Source organism: Phalacrocorax carbo, chromosome 3 (genome assembly GCF_963921805.1).
Source record: "Phalacrocorax carbo chromosome 3, bPhaCar2.1, whole genome shotgun sequence".
Classification (NCBI taxonomy): domain Eukaryota; kingdom Metazoa; phylum Chordata; class Aves; order Suliformes; family Phalacrocoracidae; genus Phalacrocorax; species Phalacrocorax carbo.
Genome location: NC_087515.1, coordinates 104,314,358 through 104,334,334, shown reverse-complemented (window position 1 = coordinate 104,334,334; position 19,977 = coordinate 104,314,358). Strand labels below are relative to the sequence as shown.

At 36.4% G+C, this 19,977-nt stretch overlaps 1 protein-coding gene across 1 annotated transcript in view; it reads right to left on the bottom strand.

The window, feature by feature from the left end:
• The window catches only part of CSMD1 (CUB and Sushi multiple domains 1), a 1,235,979-nt gene that overhangs the window by 983,210 nt on the left and 232,792 nt on the right, over nucleotides 1-19,977 (bottom strand). Inside the window, exon 2 of the mRNA XM_064447944.1 lies at nucleotides 19,295-19,511. Within this exon, the coding sequence (XP_064304014.1) occupies nucleotides 19,295-19,511 (217 nt within the window). The remainder of the gene's footprint in view (nucleotides 1-19,294; nucleotides 19,512-19,977) is intronic.

Below are 19,977 nucleotides of genomic sequence, written 5' to 3'. Positions count from 1 at the left end.
TTAGATACTCTTTTTTTTTTCAAGTAGAAACATTTCCTTTACCTAAAGGCACTCTGCATTCATGCCTATGGAGGTATTTTGCAGACAGCTAAGAGCTGTAGTCTGCCCACACTCTGAACCAGCAGGAAGCTTTGTAGTAGCACACAGTGCCGTGCTGAGCACAACCTAATTGCCCTTGCTGACAAGCTGTGTAGAGCATATTGGACTCTACTCATCACATGGGGATGTGATGCTGCCGGTGCTGAATGTGGGCAGAATGAACTAATACCTTCAGTCTCCTGTGAGCAAACCAAGTGTTCTTACCCATCTAGTTAGAACAGACTAGTGAATGCTCTAAATTCGCACTGTGATTTACCATATCTTAATTTCTCTGGGCAGATGAGCCCTAATACTCTAACTCTTCCCTTGTGTTCTGCTTTGCGGTGGTCAAGGGAGGTTGTTTGAATCAGTAGAGTCTGAAATTTGCCCCAAGTAAGAGGAAAAGAGAAGCCAAGTGTAAAGCAGACAAGTAAATGCTTACTATGTACTTTGGGCTTTAGTTTAAGAATCATGTCACTTAAAAAGCAATTCACATATAGGAATAAATGAACTAAATTACAGTAGAAAGAGCAACAAGCAGAGGAATGAGCAAGATTAAGGTAAAATGGATGAAAACGGGAAAGGCAGATTTTCTTTATTCAACAAATGCACTTTATTGTCCTGCAAGTAATTTTGCATGCTAAAATTGGACACTTTAAATGCTATTTACTTCATTATTTATTTTACACATGGTTTTCACTAAAAAATTAGGAGATGAGGACATAAGCTTCTTGTCTCCTGCCTCATCCAGGAAATGATCAGCCAGTAAAATCATTGCAGAAATGCTTGTCATTCCAATTGAAGATAAATCTATTAGCATGGTTATTTAATTCACCAACCCTTTGTATTAGCTCTAACACCCTGTTTGTGCACCTGGTGGTGTTTATCTAGTTCAGGTAAGAGGCTCATGTCTCAAACTTTTATTGATTTTTCTCTACTAAAAAGGTAAATTATGTACTTACAAGACAATAATTTAAGTATGATGAGTTGAAAAGAATCAGGTGCTAACTTTTAGGAAAAACAACCTTCCATGAATCAACAGATCACTTACTTGTCACTGCTGTAGTGTTAGAGGACAGCAACTTGCATCTCAAGATCTGAATACCACTTACTAAATCCCTCCAAGAGAACTAAAGACACAACAACTCCCAGGAGTCCCTTTGGGTTATTTCTTGTGCTGTTATAACTGAGATAAATTACTTCCTTTAGTCTATAGTTTAAGGAAGACTACTGTTTTGTAATCAGTAAATAAGTCTTAAATAATAAAACTTTTGTGGGACCAGTATTTTCCTCCTCATTTTGATGGAGAATTTGAAAGGGTTTCATAACAGGTGATTATCAGTAATCAGGTAAATCAAGCAAGGTTAACAGGTGTTGTTTGGAGTTCACCAGTACTTTGCTGTAGACTTAATCCTGTATTTTCTCTTTATTCCTGCCTTATCCCTCGGACTGCCTTTCCACTACCCACAGTGAAAGAATGCCAGGAGATGAGCTTGATCTGCAAGAAATGCAAGGCTTCCGTTTCTCTTGCTGACATGAAGTCCATGCAGAAAATACCAAACAACATGTAGCTTTCTGAGAAGATTTTTGGCTTTGGGCTGTTGATTTCTTATTTTATTTGGGGTGGTGGGAGCATTTTGGTTTCTCTAAGGATCTATCCACAAAAATTTGTAAACTAGAATGTCACAGTTTTAACCACCATGGAGAGCAGAAATTTGAGTGATTAAACTACCTTATATCTTGAACTTATTTAAGTCTTTGCAATAATGCAGCCCAAAAATTAATCCCTGAATCCGATGTGCTTATTGCATAAGACTGAAAACCGTGGCAGCATTGTACCATACCCCTTGTGTGCCATTGTTTCCTTCTTGGCCCTACACTCATAGAAGCTGATCTGACAGCTCCTTATCAAGTTTCCTTCAAAACTGTTTTGAACAAATCCACATTGTCCTCAGTTGTATAGTCTGACTGCAGTTCTGCTCTGAAATTCACTCCAGCATAAACTTGCTGTAATTAACTAAAACATAGGGAGTTTGCCTTTCTAGGATTACATAAAACATACAGCCAACCCCGAGAGAGTGTGGCTACATCCAGCATATCTGAGGGCTCATTTGGTCTCGCAGCATCCCTAATTCTAATCAGCTGTCTTAGGTGAGACCTAAGAAGCAGCACAAATGGTTGAAGTAGTTGTGGTGGAGGAAAAGAGAAACAAGGGATACAAATATTCACCTATTTTCTAAATTGCCTCAGAAAATCTGAGAGAAGCTTTGGCTCAGCTCTGAAGTCTTTCTTCTGGTGGTATCAGGGCACTGCTAATGCTAGGAAGTAGCAGGACAGAGCAACATTTCCCTGACTCATTGGGGCAATGGGAAGATATTTTCAAGTGACACACTTGTCTCTTCATCACCCTACACACAAGTACGCATTGTAGCCTGCCCTGATGCCTCTGCTGTATGCGTTCGTTTGCTGTGAAGTAATATACTTACTGCTCTATATCGACTTTATTTCCTCCGTTCAAAGATCCAAGAGGTGTTACGTCAAAACTGTGTCTTTTATTGCCCATAAACATCACTTTAGCAATAGTACAGCTGCCTTCATTGGATCTGTCTTTACAATTACAAACAAAAGACTTGATTTAGCACATCCTAGACTGCCTTACTGCCGAGCTGCAGAAGCTCCACATGTGCTGGCAGCTTGCTTCCCTTGGATTATGGTCCCAAGGCTCTAAAAATCTTTAAGCATAAATAAAGTTAAAAGATGCTCAGAAAATACAGATTTGCAGGCCTAGCATTTTGAAAAGAGTTTCTGAAAACAACAAAGGAATGCGAACACACTGGAAAAAGGATCTAATCACTTTCACCAAAGGAAGACAACTTCATCTTATAGATATAGAAATCTTGATACAGGAACAGTAAAATTAATTCACTTGCCTGTACTAATAATATTTTATACTTCCATAGCTTCCACTCAAAGACCCCTGACAATCTTATAAACATTAAAGCATTTAGCAAGAGAACACCTTTAATGAAAACACCGTTTTTCTCAAACAGTAAAACTGAGATTAAGCAATACTTCAAAAGGTAGAAAAATCTCTTAGGAAGTCTCCTGCTGGCTTTCTGACTGAGGTTTTTACTTCAACTTAATCACACTGAATAATGATAGAATGAATGTGAAACTGCCACTCTTTGAAGAAAACAATGAGTTAAATTGAGACAAAATGTCCCCAACCAAGTATATTCCAGGCAACTTAGATTTGGATTTCTGACACATGTGGCTTTTTAGGTACATTCATTAAGTAATGTAGCATACCCTGCCTTTTGTAATGGAGTTATACTCTCCATGTGTTTTTTTCTCAAATTAAATACAGTTTTATGAACTACTCAAATGCTTGACCAATTAAGCAATTTCAAACATAAAATTTCAGAGGTAATACAATAACAAGTGAAGTCTTTTTAATTCAATTCTGCAATGAATAAACTTCATTAAACCTTCATACTAATCAATAAAGCATGTAAATACAGCCAGTAAGGACTGTTAAAACAGGCAAAGATGTTTTATTGGATTCATCTTTATAGCTGTCCACTTGAAAAATCAAGCATAAGGCCATTATGTAAATTTCTTATGATAATTAAACCTCAAATTGTATATTCAATAACTCAAACTCTGTCTGCTCATATCAATATTGTACCAGTTTACATCATAATTTACTTCTACAATGTGATGTCAAATGCCTCTAGTGATATTAAATCTGTAAAATAAGCAAAATAAGCAATTTTAAAGTCATAAATTGATTCCTAAAATATCACTGCCATGAAACAAGATAGATGGTTTTAGCTGAAGCTTTAGCTAAGCATATTCATTCTGTTTAGGCAGAGTCTCCCTACACATGAGCAACATCTCTGAGCATAGGAGATTAAAGCTTTATAGGCAAGAATGTGTTAACACATTCCTCTTGAGAAGAAGATACTATCAGCCCTATCTTGTGCTTATAAGCTTGTAAAGACATATTCAGACTGGGTGCAGAAAAAATCCTCTCTCTTCATCAGTGACAGGACAGAGGATTTGAAGCACCAACAAAGAGAAAATAGTGGAACAGTACTAATAACTAAAGAATGTATAGCATTAAAATAGCTATTCCTTTCTGTGCTCTATATCTTGAAATGCTAAAGTTGACAAGCTTTCCTTTTGGCAAAGCCTTTATGAAAAGAATGAGAGAACCTATGATTAATGGTTGCAGCAACAAAAAATAAATGAGGACAAGACTATACTGTGAAAGCAAGCTTGAACAGTTAGTAAAAAGCTGCCAAATATGCTGAATAGCTCTGAAAACTGGCTGTTATAAAACAAATCACTGTGCTTCTTATTATAATATTAGAAATTAGTGTTTTATTTTAAATTTTACAATATATAATTCAATAATTGCACAAATTATTTATTTACCTAAATGCACAGGAACTGCATCTCCTCATTCTAGTTTCTTTGGCGTTGTATATTTTTGGTGATCTGTGGTATAATGTAGTCTTATGACAACTATAACATACTGTTTTTCTGCTCCTCTGCTCTTTCTCACCTTAGGAGTGGGAGAAGCACAGTGTTTGAAAATGAGGATTTCAGAAGCAGCATTTTAAGGGGGTTTCAGAATTCCTGGCCGTGGCTTTCTATTTTTCTCATGGAATCTCTCTATTATGATTTTGTTTAATGTAGAAAAGGTGTTCTTTACATGCTTTCTGTGCTTTAAACTAGACCTTCCCTAAGATCCACATCAACCTATATTTGAATTCATGTTAGTTAATTAACTGTCCCTTTCTTATGTGTTTTGTGCTTTTCCATTTCCTCCCAAGTGTCATAATTGGAGTAAACATTCAAAGAAAGATAGATTCCGAAAGCCTAGTTTGTGAATAAAATACTTTTATCTCCTCTAACTCTTTGTGAGACAAATCCTGTGTGTCTACAGAGTTCATTTCCTTTATGGTTGTTGAATCCTAGGCTTCCTGGAATTTAAAAAAGAGCATAGTTGTCAATAATTTTCAGAGTTTCACAGATTTAGTGTCCACTCAAATGCATTATCTTTCAGTTTTTGTCCAGGGCCACATCTTCTCAATCGCTGATTCACAATACTCATGTTTAAAATATGTTCTCTCTTAAGAAAGAAACGAAAAATCAGTATAAATATATAAGGCAACTTTTATTTCAGTAGATGTGGGGAAATCTGGAAGACGACCAGGAAAAAAGATAAGTAAAACATAAAAGGTGCCATCTAAGCCCCAAATTGAGCCAAAAGTAGTTTCTTGAGGTAGACAGACCCAAAAGCTTCAGGAAACCTTGGATTTGTTTTTTTAAAAAAGCCAGATGTAGATCAACTGTGGAGCCTCTGGACAATGGACAGATAGCGGCACTGTCAGTCTGTCATGGTTTTAGCTGGGATAGAGTTAATTTTCTTCACTGTAGCTGGCATAGTGCTGTGCTTTGGGCTTAGTATGAAAACAATGTTGATAACACACTGATGTTTAGGCTGTTGCTGGGCAGCGCTTATACTAGTCAAGGACATGTCTAGCCTCCCATGCTCTGCCGGGTGCACAAGAAGCCGGGAGGGGAGGGGGCAGAGCTAAGAGAGTGGATTCAAACTGGCCAAAGGGATATTCCATATCATGTATCGTCATGCCCGGTATGTTAACTGGGAGGAGCTGGCCGGGGGAGGGAGGCAGCAATCGCGGCTCGGGGACTGGCAGCGTCAGTCAGCGGGTGGTGAGCGGTTGTATCGTTTGTGTTTTCTGTGTTTTTTTCCCCTTTTTCCCTTTTCCTTCTTATTATATTATCATTATTGTAATTACTATAATACTAACTATCATTATTATTTTATTTTAATTATTAAACTGTTCTTATATCTCAACCCATGAGTTTGGGGTTTTTTTTTGCTTTTGCTCTTCGATTCTCTCCCCCATCCCACAGGGGTGGAGGGAGTGAGTGAGCAGCTGCGTGGTGTTTAGTTGCTGACTGGGGCTGAACCACGACACAGTCGCACTGCTCTTTGGGTCTTTCCAACTTCAGTTACTGCTGTGCAGCCACTAGCACAATCCAAAACTGGAGCTGGGAACATTTCCTTAAAGCCACAGTTTCTACTCTTGTTACAAGGTCTTTTTTATAGCTCTTCTAAAATAGCACTGAATATCCACTCTCTTAGTCTTTATTAATAAGGTGTCTAACTGATACCAAATTTCAAAATCAATTTGTTAGACAATTGCATGATTTTGTTTCTGTTCACAAATGTCAATGAATGCACTGCTAGGTCACAGCACACTAAATGCTGCGATCAACTGCCTTCATTATAAGTAAGGAATTCACATGCAAACTTCCCATGCACGAGCCTAAATTTGGCCTCTTTTCAATCTGATATTAGATACTCATTCACTGCTGGAGTATAATTTTTTTATTTTATATGTAAATAACTTGCTTTTCTTTCCTCACTAGAGAACGTTGAGTTATTCATGCTAATGTATTCTTTCATCATTTTTTTTCCTTTGTGGCAACCTCTTCCAAACTTGGAACATCTCACAGCAAGCAGAGAGACTAACATCTTTTTCACACAGCATGACATTAGAATATTTGGCTAAAGGCCCTAAAACATTGAAAAGAAACAAACAAACAAACAAAAAATCTTATTCATGATCCTTGTGTTTACTTGTTACGCTCAATTTGCTCTTTCATGCTTGTAGCACACAACAGAAATTTTGATGGTGTTTTATCTTTGAAAGGAAAGGGAGCCGTTTCTCAGTTTCATCCATTTTCCATGATTTCTACAGGAAAAAAGATGAAAACATGGCTGGGTGAGGAGAGGTTTTCTTCTTAGATATCAGGTAGAGCCTCATGCTCTATGTGCTGTATACCACACATGCTCTATGTGCTGTACCCCACACTGTAATTTTTAACCTCCAAGCAATATATTCTTTTTCTCTACAGAGATGTGCTAACCGTATTCAGTGACTGTATTTGAAATTTCAAGGTTATTTTGCAATTTTTCACCTCTTACAAGAAAAAACAAAACTAAGAATGTTATACATTTATAATTAACTATTTTCTGATATAATTAGTACATAAAATGTGCAGCATAGAAGTGATGGTGCAATGTTTGATATATGCACAATAGCATCACTATTTGGTTTCCTAGTTTCCTAGAAATAAATTTTCAGACAAAAGCTAGCAATCTAATTAATTTACTATGTTAACAACCTCCACAGCTTTGTATTTGACTATTAACTGCAAAACTCATCCTCTCTGGTTGGATCTGATGGTCACATTTTCTTGGAAGCCTATAATAAATCCAGTATCTGCCATACAAAATAACTTTTCTTTTAAGGCTATACAAATTTCACACTAGCTGTTTTTGTGGAGATTCCCTCAGAAGCGCCCTGCAGTGTATAGAGCTGTACTTCGTTCCAACACACTTTACATCTGCCTATTCCATTCAGGGGCTATGACCTACCACAAATAAGCTAATTTCTGTATGCTAAATAAGGTACATTCATGATTGCGTAATTTTTAGCATGAAGAAAAATATATTAAATATAATATTTTAAAATAATAGAAATATCTGAAGTTAGATAAACTGCACACAGCAACCTGTTTAAGAATATATGAAAAAACTCCTTCCCACCTGTTCCTACATAGTGACCAGCACATCAATCAAAACCAGTCCTTCATGATGATTAAGGAGAATGGAGTGTGAGGAAGCAGAAAGAAGAAAAAGCAGCTTCCAATTCACTTAAAAGTGCTTCCCAGATTTCCTTGGCACATACAATCTAGTTTAGAGTTGCAATACAATGGAGTTCCTTAAAGACTGAGAGAGGATGTCCTCCAAGATATCTTTTATGTACTGCACCGGCTCTTCAAAATAAAGACCCATAAGGAAAGCATGGGCTATGCCCATTTCAGCTCCATGCTGACAGGAAGAATATTTTTTAGAATTTACTCAGAATCAAATCCTTATGCCCTATGAAGAGAATAAGCATTTCTATGGCATAATTAATCTCAAACTAAAATTGATGTGTAACATAAATGAGATAAATTACTCTAAAATTGCCTGTTTCTCCATATTGACTATAGGGAAGCTGAGAGTGATTCGGTAAAATGCTCACTAAGGGTAGACTAAATTAATTGTCTGTTTCTGTGGAAAAAGCAGATCAATAAGCAGAACAGAAAGATAAACTCATGAAAGGCATATTACTCCAAATGTTAGGTGAGATTCTTGGGATACATGCTTTCCAACTTTCTAAGCTCTATTTGGTCTCTAGTAAGGAGAAGTTTTCACAATGCCTTTGGCAGCATTAGACTTGACCCTTCAGCAAGGTTGTAACTCAGAGACCTTTGGCGCTTATTCACTTAGAAACATGAAATACATTTTGGGCATAAAGGATTTTTAAAGTTAGGAGTTTTTGCAGGTAATTGCACAACACAAATGAGTTTCTCCACCTCACCAAAAAAAAAAAAAACCAAACCCCAAACTATATTTAAATCCATTTTATCATTACACATCAGGTGTTGCACAGTTTTTCCTAAAAAACAACAAATGCAACCATAGTGTAGTCTACAGCTTGGTGGCCAGGGCACTCACTCTGGTTCAAGCCTCCACTTTACCTGAAAAAGGTACAGGAGCCATCAGTCTTACCCACATTCCCACAGAATGCCTAGTCAGGGGAATACAGCACCAAATCACTGCTTCCTTCTGATGCCATAAATGATTATTTACTAATATAAAGTAGAAGAGCTCCAAAAGGAGACAGTGAGACTCAGACATTACCATGAAGTTCTTCGTTTTACCATGAAGTCCTTTGTTTCAGCCAGGCAACTCAGGAGAATAAATCTGGATTTCCGTACCTCTCAAGTGAATTCCCTAACCTACCTCTTGCTGGCTGTTTTGGTTGAAAGATGCATCAGAGTTAGATAAGTTGCTGTGAACAATTTTACATTAAAATGATTCCTACCTGTCATTGATAATACGTCTGCTCTACTACGAGTGGGGACTTCTTAACCAGATTTCCCATGCTTATACAGTTTGCATCAAAATTAATAGCTCAGCCATGTATTCTGCAATGACATAGGACAAAACCAGTCCTGAGCTACTTGATGCATACAGTAGGCGTGGTGGAGAGACAATTTCTATAGTAAACTACAGTCTGTCAGTGCAGGAGATGTATTATGTATATGTGCCTAAATGCATGGTTTAGCATACCTGTAATCTTTTTAACACATTGCTTCTTCCCTACCCCCATTACTCCTCAGTTCTCACCTCCTCTACCTCAGGCACCCCGCATTGTTCTTGCTATTCTGTCTGTGAGCCCTATGAATATTAAAGGTTTTCCTTGCCCAGACCATAAATAACATAGCTCAGTTCCAGGGGCGCGGAAGGATGACTGAGAAAATCCTAATGCCATTCTGTCATTGTAGAAAGTGAGATAAAATTCACTTTCAAAAAAGGAACACAATGGAAATCACAGCAAGTGCTGAAAGTTGCTGTAAAAAGCCATGGGAAAAATAAAAGAAATTCAACTCTCACTGTACTATTTTGAGAGGTATGATCAGCTGAAAGTTGTGTTGTAAGGTAAACATGGATACGCACAGATACTTTACGGACATTTTGGCAGGCAGTATTTAGGAGGCTATGTTCTGGGTAATGGAATCTTTAGTACCTATAGGTACATTCCAAAAAACCCTTATCAACAGAATTATTCTGGATAAATAAGATTATTTTGCCCCGTTTTGCATTATTTGAGTTATCAATTTAAATGGTACTTTACTCTTCTGTAATTCAATACTCTAAACAAAATTTGCCAAAACTACTTTTTTTTAAAAAATATATGAGACTTCCAGCTTCAGCATTCAAAATTAACTGTTAAAAATTACAAGTTTTAAGCACAGGTTTTGTGTGTTTTTTATTAGACTTAACTTTAACATACTCACCAAGAAGTCCTATAACATACAGTTTTCTCTCTAATTAATGAATTAAAGAATTATCTCAAGAAATTAAAAATAATAAACTAATTTTCAAATAGTGTTTATTAATTTGCATTTAAAATCATCATAATTTTGGTATTTATGGCCTTATTATGCATACTTAACTTCAGAAGCCTAGAGAACTAGCCTGTCTTTGCAACTAAGACAAACATGCAGTCTAATATTGGAATTTGGATTTTTTTCTTTTCTTTGCCATTTTGCTTTTCTTTCATGACACTGGTCACACTAGATTCTGCAAAGAAAACCACAGTGCATAGGTGTGTGTCTGGGGGGTGTGTGGGACACAAGCAAATAATTTTTTGTTTTTAAATTTTTTTCTGAAAGAGCAAAATACACGCAAATGGAAGAGAACATTGATAGATCAATGAAAAGAGTACAGAGTCAACAGCAAGAAGTCTTCTGAGGGTGCTGCTCCCCACCAAGTTGGTATTGAGCCTATTATCAAAACTTGTCTTCACACCCCTTATGGTCAGCATTACTCTCAGTGTATGTGCACCTAGGCAGTTAGCCACTGACTAGTTAGTTTTCTTAATAAATTAATTGAGTTGATGAGCACACATAGTTTTCACTCAGACGAAAGTATGAGTGCAGGAATAACCCAGGACTTCAGCAGAAGTATGTTTTAGTCTCCATTTAGTGGGAAAAACATCACTGTCAAAACCCAAGGCCCCTAATAATGTCAGCAGATGCTCTTGTGAATACGAACAGGTTGAAAACTGAAGAAAGTCTCTAAGTAATATTGGGAGCTGCAAGATTATGAAAATGCTTGTCCACAAAAATTGTTTTATGAGCAGAATTGATTGTGTGTAACTGGCTCACAAAGGAGAGGATGCGGAATTTCCACTGCAGCAATTCAGAACAGAGAGACTGCAGAGATCCCTCCAAAGCCTGAACATCTATGATGCTGTATCTGTCCAACAATCACTACGTCTGGCTCCAGCACATGGTGACCCAAAACCAGACTATGATCATACAGTCAATAATCACAAGGCTCAGTTAAGATAGGCAGGTAATTACCAGATGACAGTAAGAGAGTATGATTCACAGTTTAACCTAATTACGTGCATCAGAAATATGATGAATCACTTATTACATTTTATAAAGCTTTTTTTTCCCCCCTTTAATTTCCAGTTAACAGATAAAAAATGTTTTTATTCTCTAAAACAAACAAGCAGTCAAAATTTCTTCATAGCATACAGGGTATGTACTAATTAAAAATTATGATAGTTATACAGAGACTATGAAAAATCCTACAATTAGGATGTACAGGAACAAATCTCAAAATGGGACAGATTTTGACATCTGGACTTTCTTCTCATTGAGGAGTCCAGCTGCAAATTTTCTAAAGGCTGTAACTTAACTTTTAGCTTGCAGTCAGAACGTAAGCAAAGGGAACTAACTGACTGATCTCTGACTAAGGGCTGTTGCAATAGCCACTGCATACACATTGTATATACTGATGCTGATCAGCAGGGCTTCTGTATGTAATTGTATCAATTCAACATATATCATCTAAAATAAAAAGGACACTCTTTTTGAACAAGATGGGACATGCAGAAAGACTGATATAAAACTGCTTCGTGTACACTGCAAGTGTAATATATGTTTAGGTGACAGGTAATAAAGGTAAGCAATTGCCCTCACTCTCAAAAATTAATGTATTTAAGAGTAAGAATTCTTTATACAACCAGCAATCAAGTTAATGTTATCACCTGTTTAGTCAGAAAGTTGTCTGAAAATTTTGGTGTGCTGGTTAATTTACTTCATAGTAGCTAGTATGGGGCTGTGTTTTGGATTTGTGCTGAAAACAGTGTTGATAACACAGGGATGTTTTCATTGCTGCTGAGCAGGGCTTACACAGAGTCAAGGCCTTTTCTGCCCCTCACCCCACCCCACCAGCGAGCAGGCTGGGGGTGCACAAGAAGCTGGGAGGGGGCACAGCTGGGGCAGCTGACCCAAAGTGACCCCAGGGATATCCCACACCATATGGTGTCATGTCCAGCATATAAAGCTGGGGGAAGGAGAAGGACCGGGGGGAACGTTCAGAGTGATGGCGTTGTGATGGAGCCCTGTTTTCCTGGGGAAGACTGAAAACCTGCCTGCCCATGGGAAGCAGTGAACAAATTCCTTATTCTGCTTTGCTTGTGTGTGTGGCTTTTGCTTTACTTATTAAACTGTCATTGTCTCAACCCATGAGTTTTTTCTCTTTTAGTCTTCCAATTTTTTCCCCCATCCCACTGGGAGGGAGTGAGTGAGTGAGTGGCTGTGTGGTCCTTAGTTGTTGGCTGGAGTTAAACTATGACATGGTGTCAACTGTATCACAAAGTTACACTAAAAGGCTTTTTAAGATGCACCTTAGTTTTAAGAGCTCTAATTCCCCAGGTTGTGTTTATCTGCATTCTTAATGGATTCCACTATCCTATTCCTAAGGAGTTTTGAGAATAAAGTGAATGTGAGATCTTCCAGGAGTTTGTCATATTTACGTAAGTGTCAGGATGTGTATATATTGTTACTATGCCAAAATGTAGGGGATTTAGAAGCTTCTGAAACCAACACAAATGAATAGAAAATTAAAAAAAAAAACCTCTCAAAAAAAAGCATGGAACGCCAAATTGTGTACTGAGCAGTGTTCAAAAAAGTATTTGTACTTCTGCAGATTACAAACTCATCAGTCTGACAGAATCAAAAAGACTTTCCATAAGATATTGTAGATCATGTGAGTTCTCTGTGCACATCAAGAAGACATCATACCAGTGAATTTTCTTATACTTGGCCAATACTGAAGTAACATTTAAACCTTATTCTGATATTTCAGGTAAAGTAAAGATGTAAACTGAGCTCGTCAAAACGCACGTACTTATACATCCATAACCACACTCACAATTTGCAATTTTCTGTGATTTTGTAGCTTGAATACTGGATAATGGATACCCAAGGCATTCTGTTTCATAAAATAACTAATCAAGGAATGTATGTTTGGCTTAGTATGATCATAAATATGATTCTTTCAAGCTGAATAACTAATTATTTGTAATATGTCCATATTCAATAACAAATAACAAGGGAGGCAGATGTGCACTTCTTATCTAAAATCAAAGATCTACTCTAAAAACAGTGTCATGTGAAACACCTAGAAGCTTTCGTAAAGAATAACCTATCTTTCTCAGCAGGGTACTATGACGTGTCTTTAAATACTGAGTAATTATTCTCTACTTTATTAGAAAGGTGTTTATACAGTAATTTTTTTATTATTCCCTTAAATCAAATTTGGTTGTACGGCTATGAAACAGTGAGATTACCTAACATATGCTGAAGTTGCTAAAACTATAAAAATTAACATTTTATGGAGCCACTTCTCAACTCCCCCCTTCCGAGTCCTTTACTAGTAATACTTTTGATGGTAAAGCACTACAAAAAAATGCACCAAATCACTGGTGTCACTTATACGGGTGCAGTTTGAAAAGTACAGAAGAGGCACAGAAGCAATACATGTAAATTCTCTGAAGATGTACTGTGGTCAGTTTCAGGTGAAAAGAAAAGATCTACCTCCACAGAGGATAAAGAAATTGAGCACAGCTACATTTTCATTACGGTGAGTGTCACACTCATTTTTTAAAGAAAAACATGCTGACTTAAACAACTACATTATAAAAGCTTTAAGCAACTGATGCAGAATTTTGCAGTATAAATTAATGCATTGCCTTGACTTGTTAAATGAATCTAACTTCTTTTTCCAAGAAATAATAGTTTCTAAATATGAAACGGATTTTCTAAGGTGGGAGTTCAAACGATACTCCATGGTTTTTGGAAAAAAGGTATATTATCTTCTTTTATAGTTGTCCGTCATTTAGTATAAGCCTAAACTATGTAATTAATATGGCCAATAACTCCTGGTGAAGTAACTTGTTGTTAGTAAGCAGACTTCTGATTTGACTTTATATTTAATAAAATTTTCATTAAATCTTTTTAGTGTGTAGGCTTGCCAACAAAATTAACAGGCTTAAGATTTTGAATTGGGAAGCTAAAATTTTGGGAATAGGGCTTTTGCCTTTTTTCTACCTGTGGAAAAAAAAAAATTGCCATCAATGAGCTTGAACCTGCCAATATTGCACACATAAATTATCTTCCCTTCCCCTGCATGCTCTTTTTGCTGTTGGCAGAAACTACCTCTCAGCATTTAGCTGATCAGGTCATAGTTTCCTTTCTTTCCTAAAATAGCTGTGTGATATGGAATGAATTACGTTTTAGTCCTCTACTATAAATGATTTCTTCTTCCTAATACTTTAATAGGTGAAAAAGCCAAGAAAAATCTGATTTAACATAAAAAGGGGAACAATAGTCAATGATAGGCATCTCTACTGGCAGGAACTCAGTAATCAATTTGAAGAATCATTCAATAATCATTTTCCTTTTCTTACAGAGGTACAAAATACCAGAATATCCTACTGAAATTATTCAATAAACTTGTTTTACAAATTTGAACACTGGCTCAGTTTCTGGTACTTCGTGCTGTGTTCTAGGTAAGCTTGAGCTGGAATAAAGATGGTTACTATACTCATTCCTACATATGTTTTCTTCATAAAGTCTCCAGTTCACACACACACAAAAATCCTATATGTTAAAATCAACCTGTAGAAGATGATGTGCAATAAAAAGGTAAAAAAAAAAAAAAAGACATATGACATATTCACAAGGAAGGAAAAAATAAAAAACTGTAAACTGCACAAAACTCCTGCTGCTGCAGTGTCAGCAGTTCTGTAGTAAAGTCAATCATGCCCTCATTGTTTCACTGTTCTCTTGATCCTGGAGAGAGGGAAGACAGAAATTGTTTTCTGAAGAAACAAACAAATAAAAAAAGCCCCAAACCAAAAACCAAACACAAATAAAATTTTAAAACATGTTGAATATGTGATAAATCTTGGTTTGTTACAATAGAAGAGGTTTAAAAGAATAAACAAAATTAAACTTCAGTGAACATTTTTAGTCTCCCTGCTTGGATTATGAAGTGGAGAACATACATATGGTTTATTGTTTGCTGGAGACAGGAAAAAGTGAATACTGTGAAGAATTCGTATTTAATTCCTATTATTTCTACACAATTCAAGAAAGCAGAGGGAACACGTTGCTATTTAACATTCACTGTATATATGCTTGTCAGAAAAAATTTTATCAGCTTTATTTTATTACATGTTCCGTTAGCAACTTCTGTCATTTGCATTACTGCTCCATTCAAACAAAAATGTTTATTTCAACTAATATGAGTAATAACAAGCAGCATCTATTATATTATTACCTAGGCTGCAGTAAACTAAATAATGCCTAGAAGGCCTAAGAAACCAACGGCAAACAGACATTTAAAATCTCTTTCCAAAATATATGTATCATGTATGTCCAAAGTAAATGACAGCTGCATATACACACAACAAAAAATATTCACGTCTGTACTTTTGTGTCTTCCCATCAGCATATACAATTTAATTAGCAGCTTTTCTGTGTAAGAAAAAACAAAATTGCTTAGAATCCATTTTTAAGAGTTTTTCAGGACTCTCTGAAAGATTGAATTGATTATTTGGAAAAGATTATTCCTGAGTATATTGCACAGATCTTCCATAACTAACTCTCAAACAGTGTGTGTGACACTTAAAAAGTAACTTTTACCGCCAGACCCTGTAACACAAAGATTACAGCATTTACCTGTATTTGACATAGAAAAAAATGTGGTTGTGGAATCTGAGACCATAAACTGAGATGAAGGCAATCGCACCTACAAGGTCTCAGTTCACCGTGTTTGTTACATTTGCAGTTCAAGGTCTTAACACCCCACTAACTTTCCCCTCACCTCACCTCTTCAACAAGAGAGGTTTTGATATGGGCACTTCTATTTACCCAGTCCTGTTACAGTTTCCCTACACCTCTCTGTGAAACTCCTGTTCAAGAATTCTGCATATTGAAAACATATACTGTAACAAGATTTATGCTCAGACACCAGCCCTGAACTAATTTTTGAAATCCGTCAACTGTTGAAATGTCTGTTTTGAGTTCACTTGCTCATGGAAGGCAACATATCTATTGGCTGTACACAGTCAATAAGTCAATACTGTCAGTTCACATCCGCCTATACACTGAGCCTCTTCAGAGCCGGCCTGTATCCCTACTCCCTACGTCCCATTGATGCAGTTCTCATTTCTATTTAGAAATATTACCATTTACTGTTATATCTGATAGATACAACAAAGGAAAAAGTAAAAAAAATAATTTGCTAGCACCTGAACTACACTGAACTACTGAATGCAACTCTTACTTAGGGAAACAATTCGCAAGCAATAACTTTGTTGTCTCAGTGCACCACACTTGCATCTCTTCTTCACAAGAGTTTCATCCATATGAATACTGCATGCTGATGGTTAACTGCATAAAACAAATGACAACTCATTTACAATTTAAAATGCAAATAAAAATACATTTTTACATCTTTTTCCCAGCTTAATTATAATTTGGATGTATTTTGAAATATTTCCCCATCAACTGATGATAATGCAATACTAAAGCTTTACAATAAGGTTTTTTTCAGTAATGTAGAACTGAGACATCTGTTTTGGTTACAATACATGGTGAAATTAATTATCTTATTTTACATTTGTTTATACAATTAAGATTACAGAACCCTACAAAGCAATATCATGACAGGTGGCATTACACTTAAAATTTCACTTTTCCTCTTTTTTTTATATATATATGTATATATAGACACACACATACATCAAATCCTGTTTTCTGTTCCATGAACTTTACAGAGATAAAAATAAAGCAGCGGTAGCAATCTTTTTAAGGACAATTTTGGACTGCAGATTTCAGTAATTACACAGAATAACAGAATGCTATTTGGGTTTATTTAGAAAAATCAGAAGATGTAAAATGGTGCTTTTTAGTGCCTTATCTTTTGTTTACATTGTTCTTCCTTCTACTATCTTACATCTCAACCTCCTCATAACGTAGCTTGCAATAACCTATGATTTCTACCAGGTGTACTTTATCCCTTGAATCAGTATATGCTGTAATAATGCAGTAACCAAAGAAGTTCATATACATCTTGCAACTAATTGTTTCCCTTTTCTTCCTCCACACAAACAGCTTGAAATAATTTATTCCTTTCCCAAACATGCATGCATATATGCATTGGCATACAAAAAGGTCCTTCAGGCAGCACAGTAAACTAGTTGAATGTACTATTCATTTTTACCCGCTTTTGCTTTACCAGCTGAAAAATACTATACAAAATATGGGAATAACATTAATTATTATATTTTGTGAGAGCTATACAGTTACACAGCTATTTTTAAGGAAAACCTCCAGATTTTGCTTGACAGCTGAAGAAATATAATTACCCAACATCTAGTAGAGTATTTTTATCTATGAAAAAAAAGCATACCCTGAAGCATAAGTTCCAAGACGCTCTCTTACATTTGCATCCTGTCAGCTAAAAAAATAAGACTATAATTTTCCAATATCTGCCGAGTGAGTTGTCTTAAAAAGTGCAATTGTAGAGGGGTACACCTGCAGATTTGCTTTGTGCAACAAAGGGAATGTCACGGGGTATGAGACATGTCAATAGAAACGTGTCATTCAAATTCTGGTTTTTTAATCTCTGCATGCTGCAAAGCCAACAAATGCTTTTTTTCCTTAAAATACCATTTATGAACGTAACTAACTGGCAAACACAAGCAAGGATAAATAAAATATCTGCCTCACTGTTGGAAGTTGGAATTTAAATCCTTGTTTTACTTAAATCAGTGACAATTAAAATTACTTCAGTTCGAACAAGATCACAATTAGGAAATTCTGTATTCTATGCTCATACCCACAGCACATCAGTTGGTGCCCTTCTTTGAACCAATTTTCTACTAACAGATTAGTATTAGCTATTGATAATCAAAGCATTTAACTGAAAAAGTGTTAATCCTTGTATAAAGGTGATACAGGTACTAAACATCAATTAAGTACAGTAAATGAAGAACATATACTATGCAACTCCAGCATCCGTAGCTGTGTACTACCTTCCACAGTTTTGAAAACTTTTTGAACTGAGTCAACGATCAATCAGAGCATTGTTCTTGTCAAAAATATGTGATGATACCCACTGAAATGCAGAGCAAATTGGTGATGTTTCCACATTTGTTTTAGCAGTATAATATAAATCAGCAGCATGTAAAAGAGTAATCAGACAACAAAACTGGCAGCAGTATTTTACAGTGCTCCATAAATCTCATGCCTGAACAGAAAATGGCAGAGTAGCACTGATAGCAGTTTGCTTTCCAGCTCTGCAGTCCAGATCCATCAAATGACTGAGGAACCCAAAACAAGACACCAATGAAATTAAGGCACCAAAACCTGAAGTTGTGAAAAGCTTTGAGATCAAAAAGCTTCCATAAAGTCTCTTTGTAACCTCAGTGGTATTTGGACGTATAAGAAACCCCAGTTTCTGACCTTTAAAGGTCCTTAATTGCTTAATAATTGTTTTTACTTAGAAATGCGGAAGCATTTCAATTTTGGCAAAGAAGTCAAACAGTTTACAGCCCAACTCATCTGGAAGGCAGGCAATAGTCAGTTGGAAGATCTGATCTGGCAAGCATTTCCAGATGTTGCTCAACACACACTAATGAGATTGTGCCTCTCACAAATTACTGTATTGCCCACCACTTCTTCCATGCCACATTCAGTGAGAGACCCTGGGACACTGTTAGCACAAGCAGCATATCCATACTCTGATTCAAATATTGTAGGCGTGCTAGAAAAGTAGAGTCATCTCAGTAAGAGTTCTTTCAAAAGTTGGGGAGAGGTGACTTTAGGAAAGGGTCCCTGGACCAAATCTGGATTCCATCAGGGCCCAGATAAATAAAAATAAGTTAGTGCAACGTGGGATACTCCAGTGCTCAGGGCCCTTACCAAAACTGTCCTTGAACTGTGCTAAATTTAAGTACGACTGACGTTACTGATGCTACTGGTACACCAGCTAGGGCCATAAGGCTCTGAAACTTGGATTAATGTCTTTTGCTGTGAGATCCTGGGGCACTGCTATCCCCTTGGCTGGGGAGGAACTAAGGAAACACAGTGTTGTTGTAACATATCATCAGACCATATATTCAGGAGAGAAAGGGAGAGGTAAAGAGAGAGACAGAAAGAAACCAAGGAAGGAAAAAAGGTACCTTACCTCACTTTTAAATTGCCTTGCTGTGGCTGTCCATCGTAAATCGACAAAATATCAAAATCTTCCTCGAGGGCAAAAGTATGAAATGACAGTTGTATCCTGTTACGTTCTCCTGTGATAATGATCCACGTGCAGTTGGCATAATTTGGATAACCATGAGGAAATCCAGGGCTTTCTATAGTACCGTTCGGTCCCTGTACTAAGCCTCCACAGTTCTGACCTGAAATAGAAGAAACAAAAATAGGTATTTTTGTGTTTTCCCCTCCCCCAGTACATAGTCTTACATGAGTAATTGTATGTAAACTTAATTTTATAATACTTTTTCTAGATTACAAATACGACATAAAATTTCATGTATACCTTTTTTCCCTCTGGATTCAAAACCCCCATCGCTGGATTTTCTGAGACACCTACCATCTTTTTATGCAATGAATCATTATTTGAGGTTATGTAGTATTAACAATGTATGACTTATTCATCCAAATGTGAAATTTAAGCATTAGCCTTGATGCCATAAATTCAACAGACTGACAGTTTTAATGCCAGAGAGCGTTCAGAGCTTTTTGGTGAATGCCATTTATAAAGTTTTTATATAAATACTAAAGTATAGAGTTTCTGCTGTTCTGAAACATAATTTCAACACAGAGAGCAAAATATAGACACACATTTATTATGCATTCTGTTGT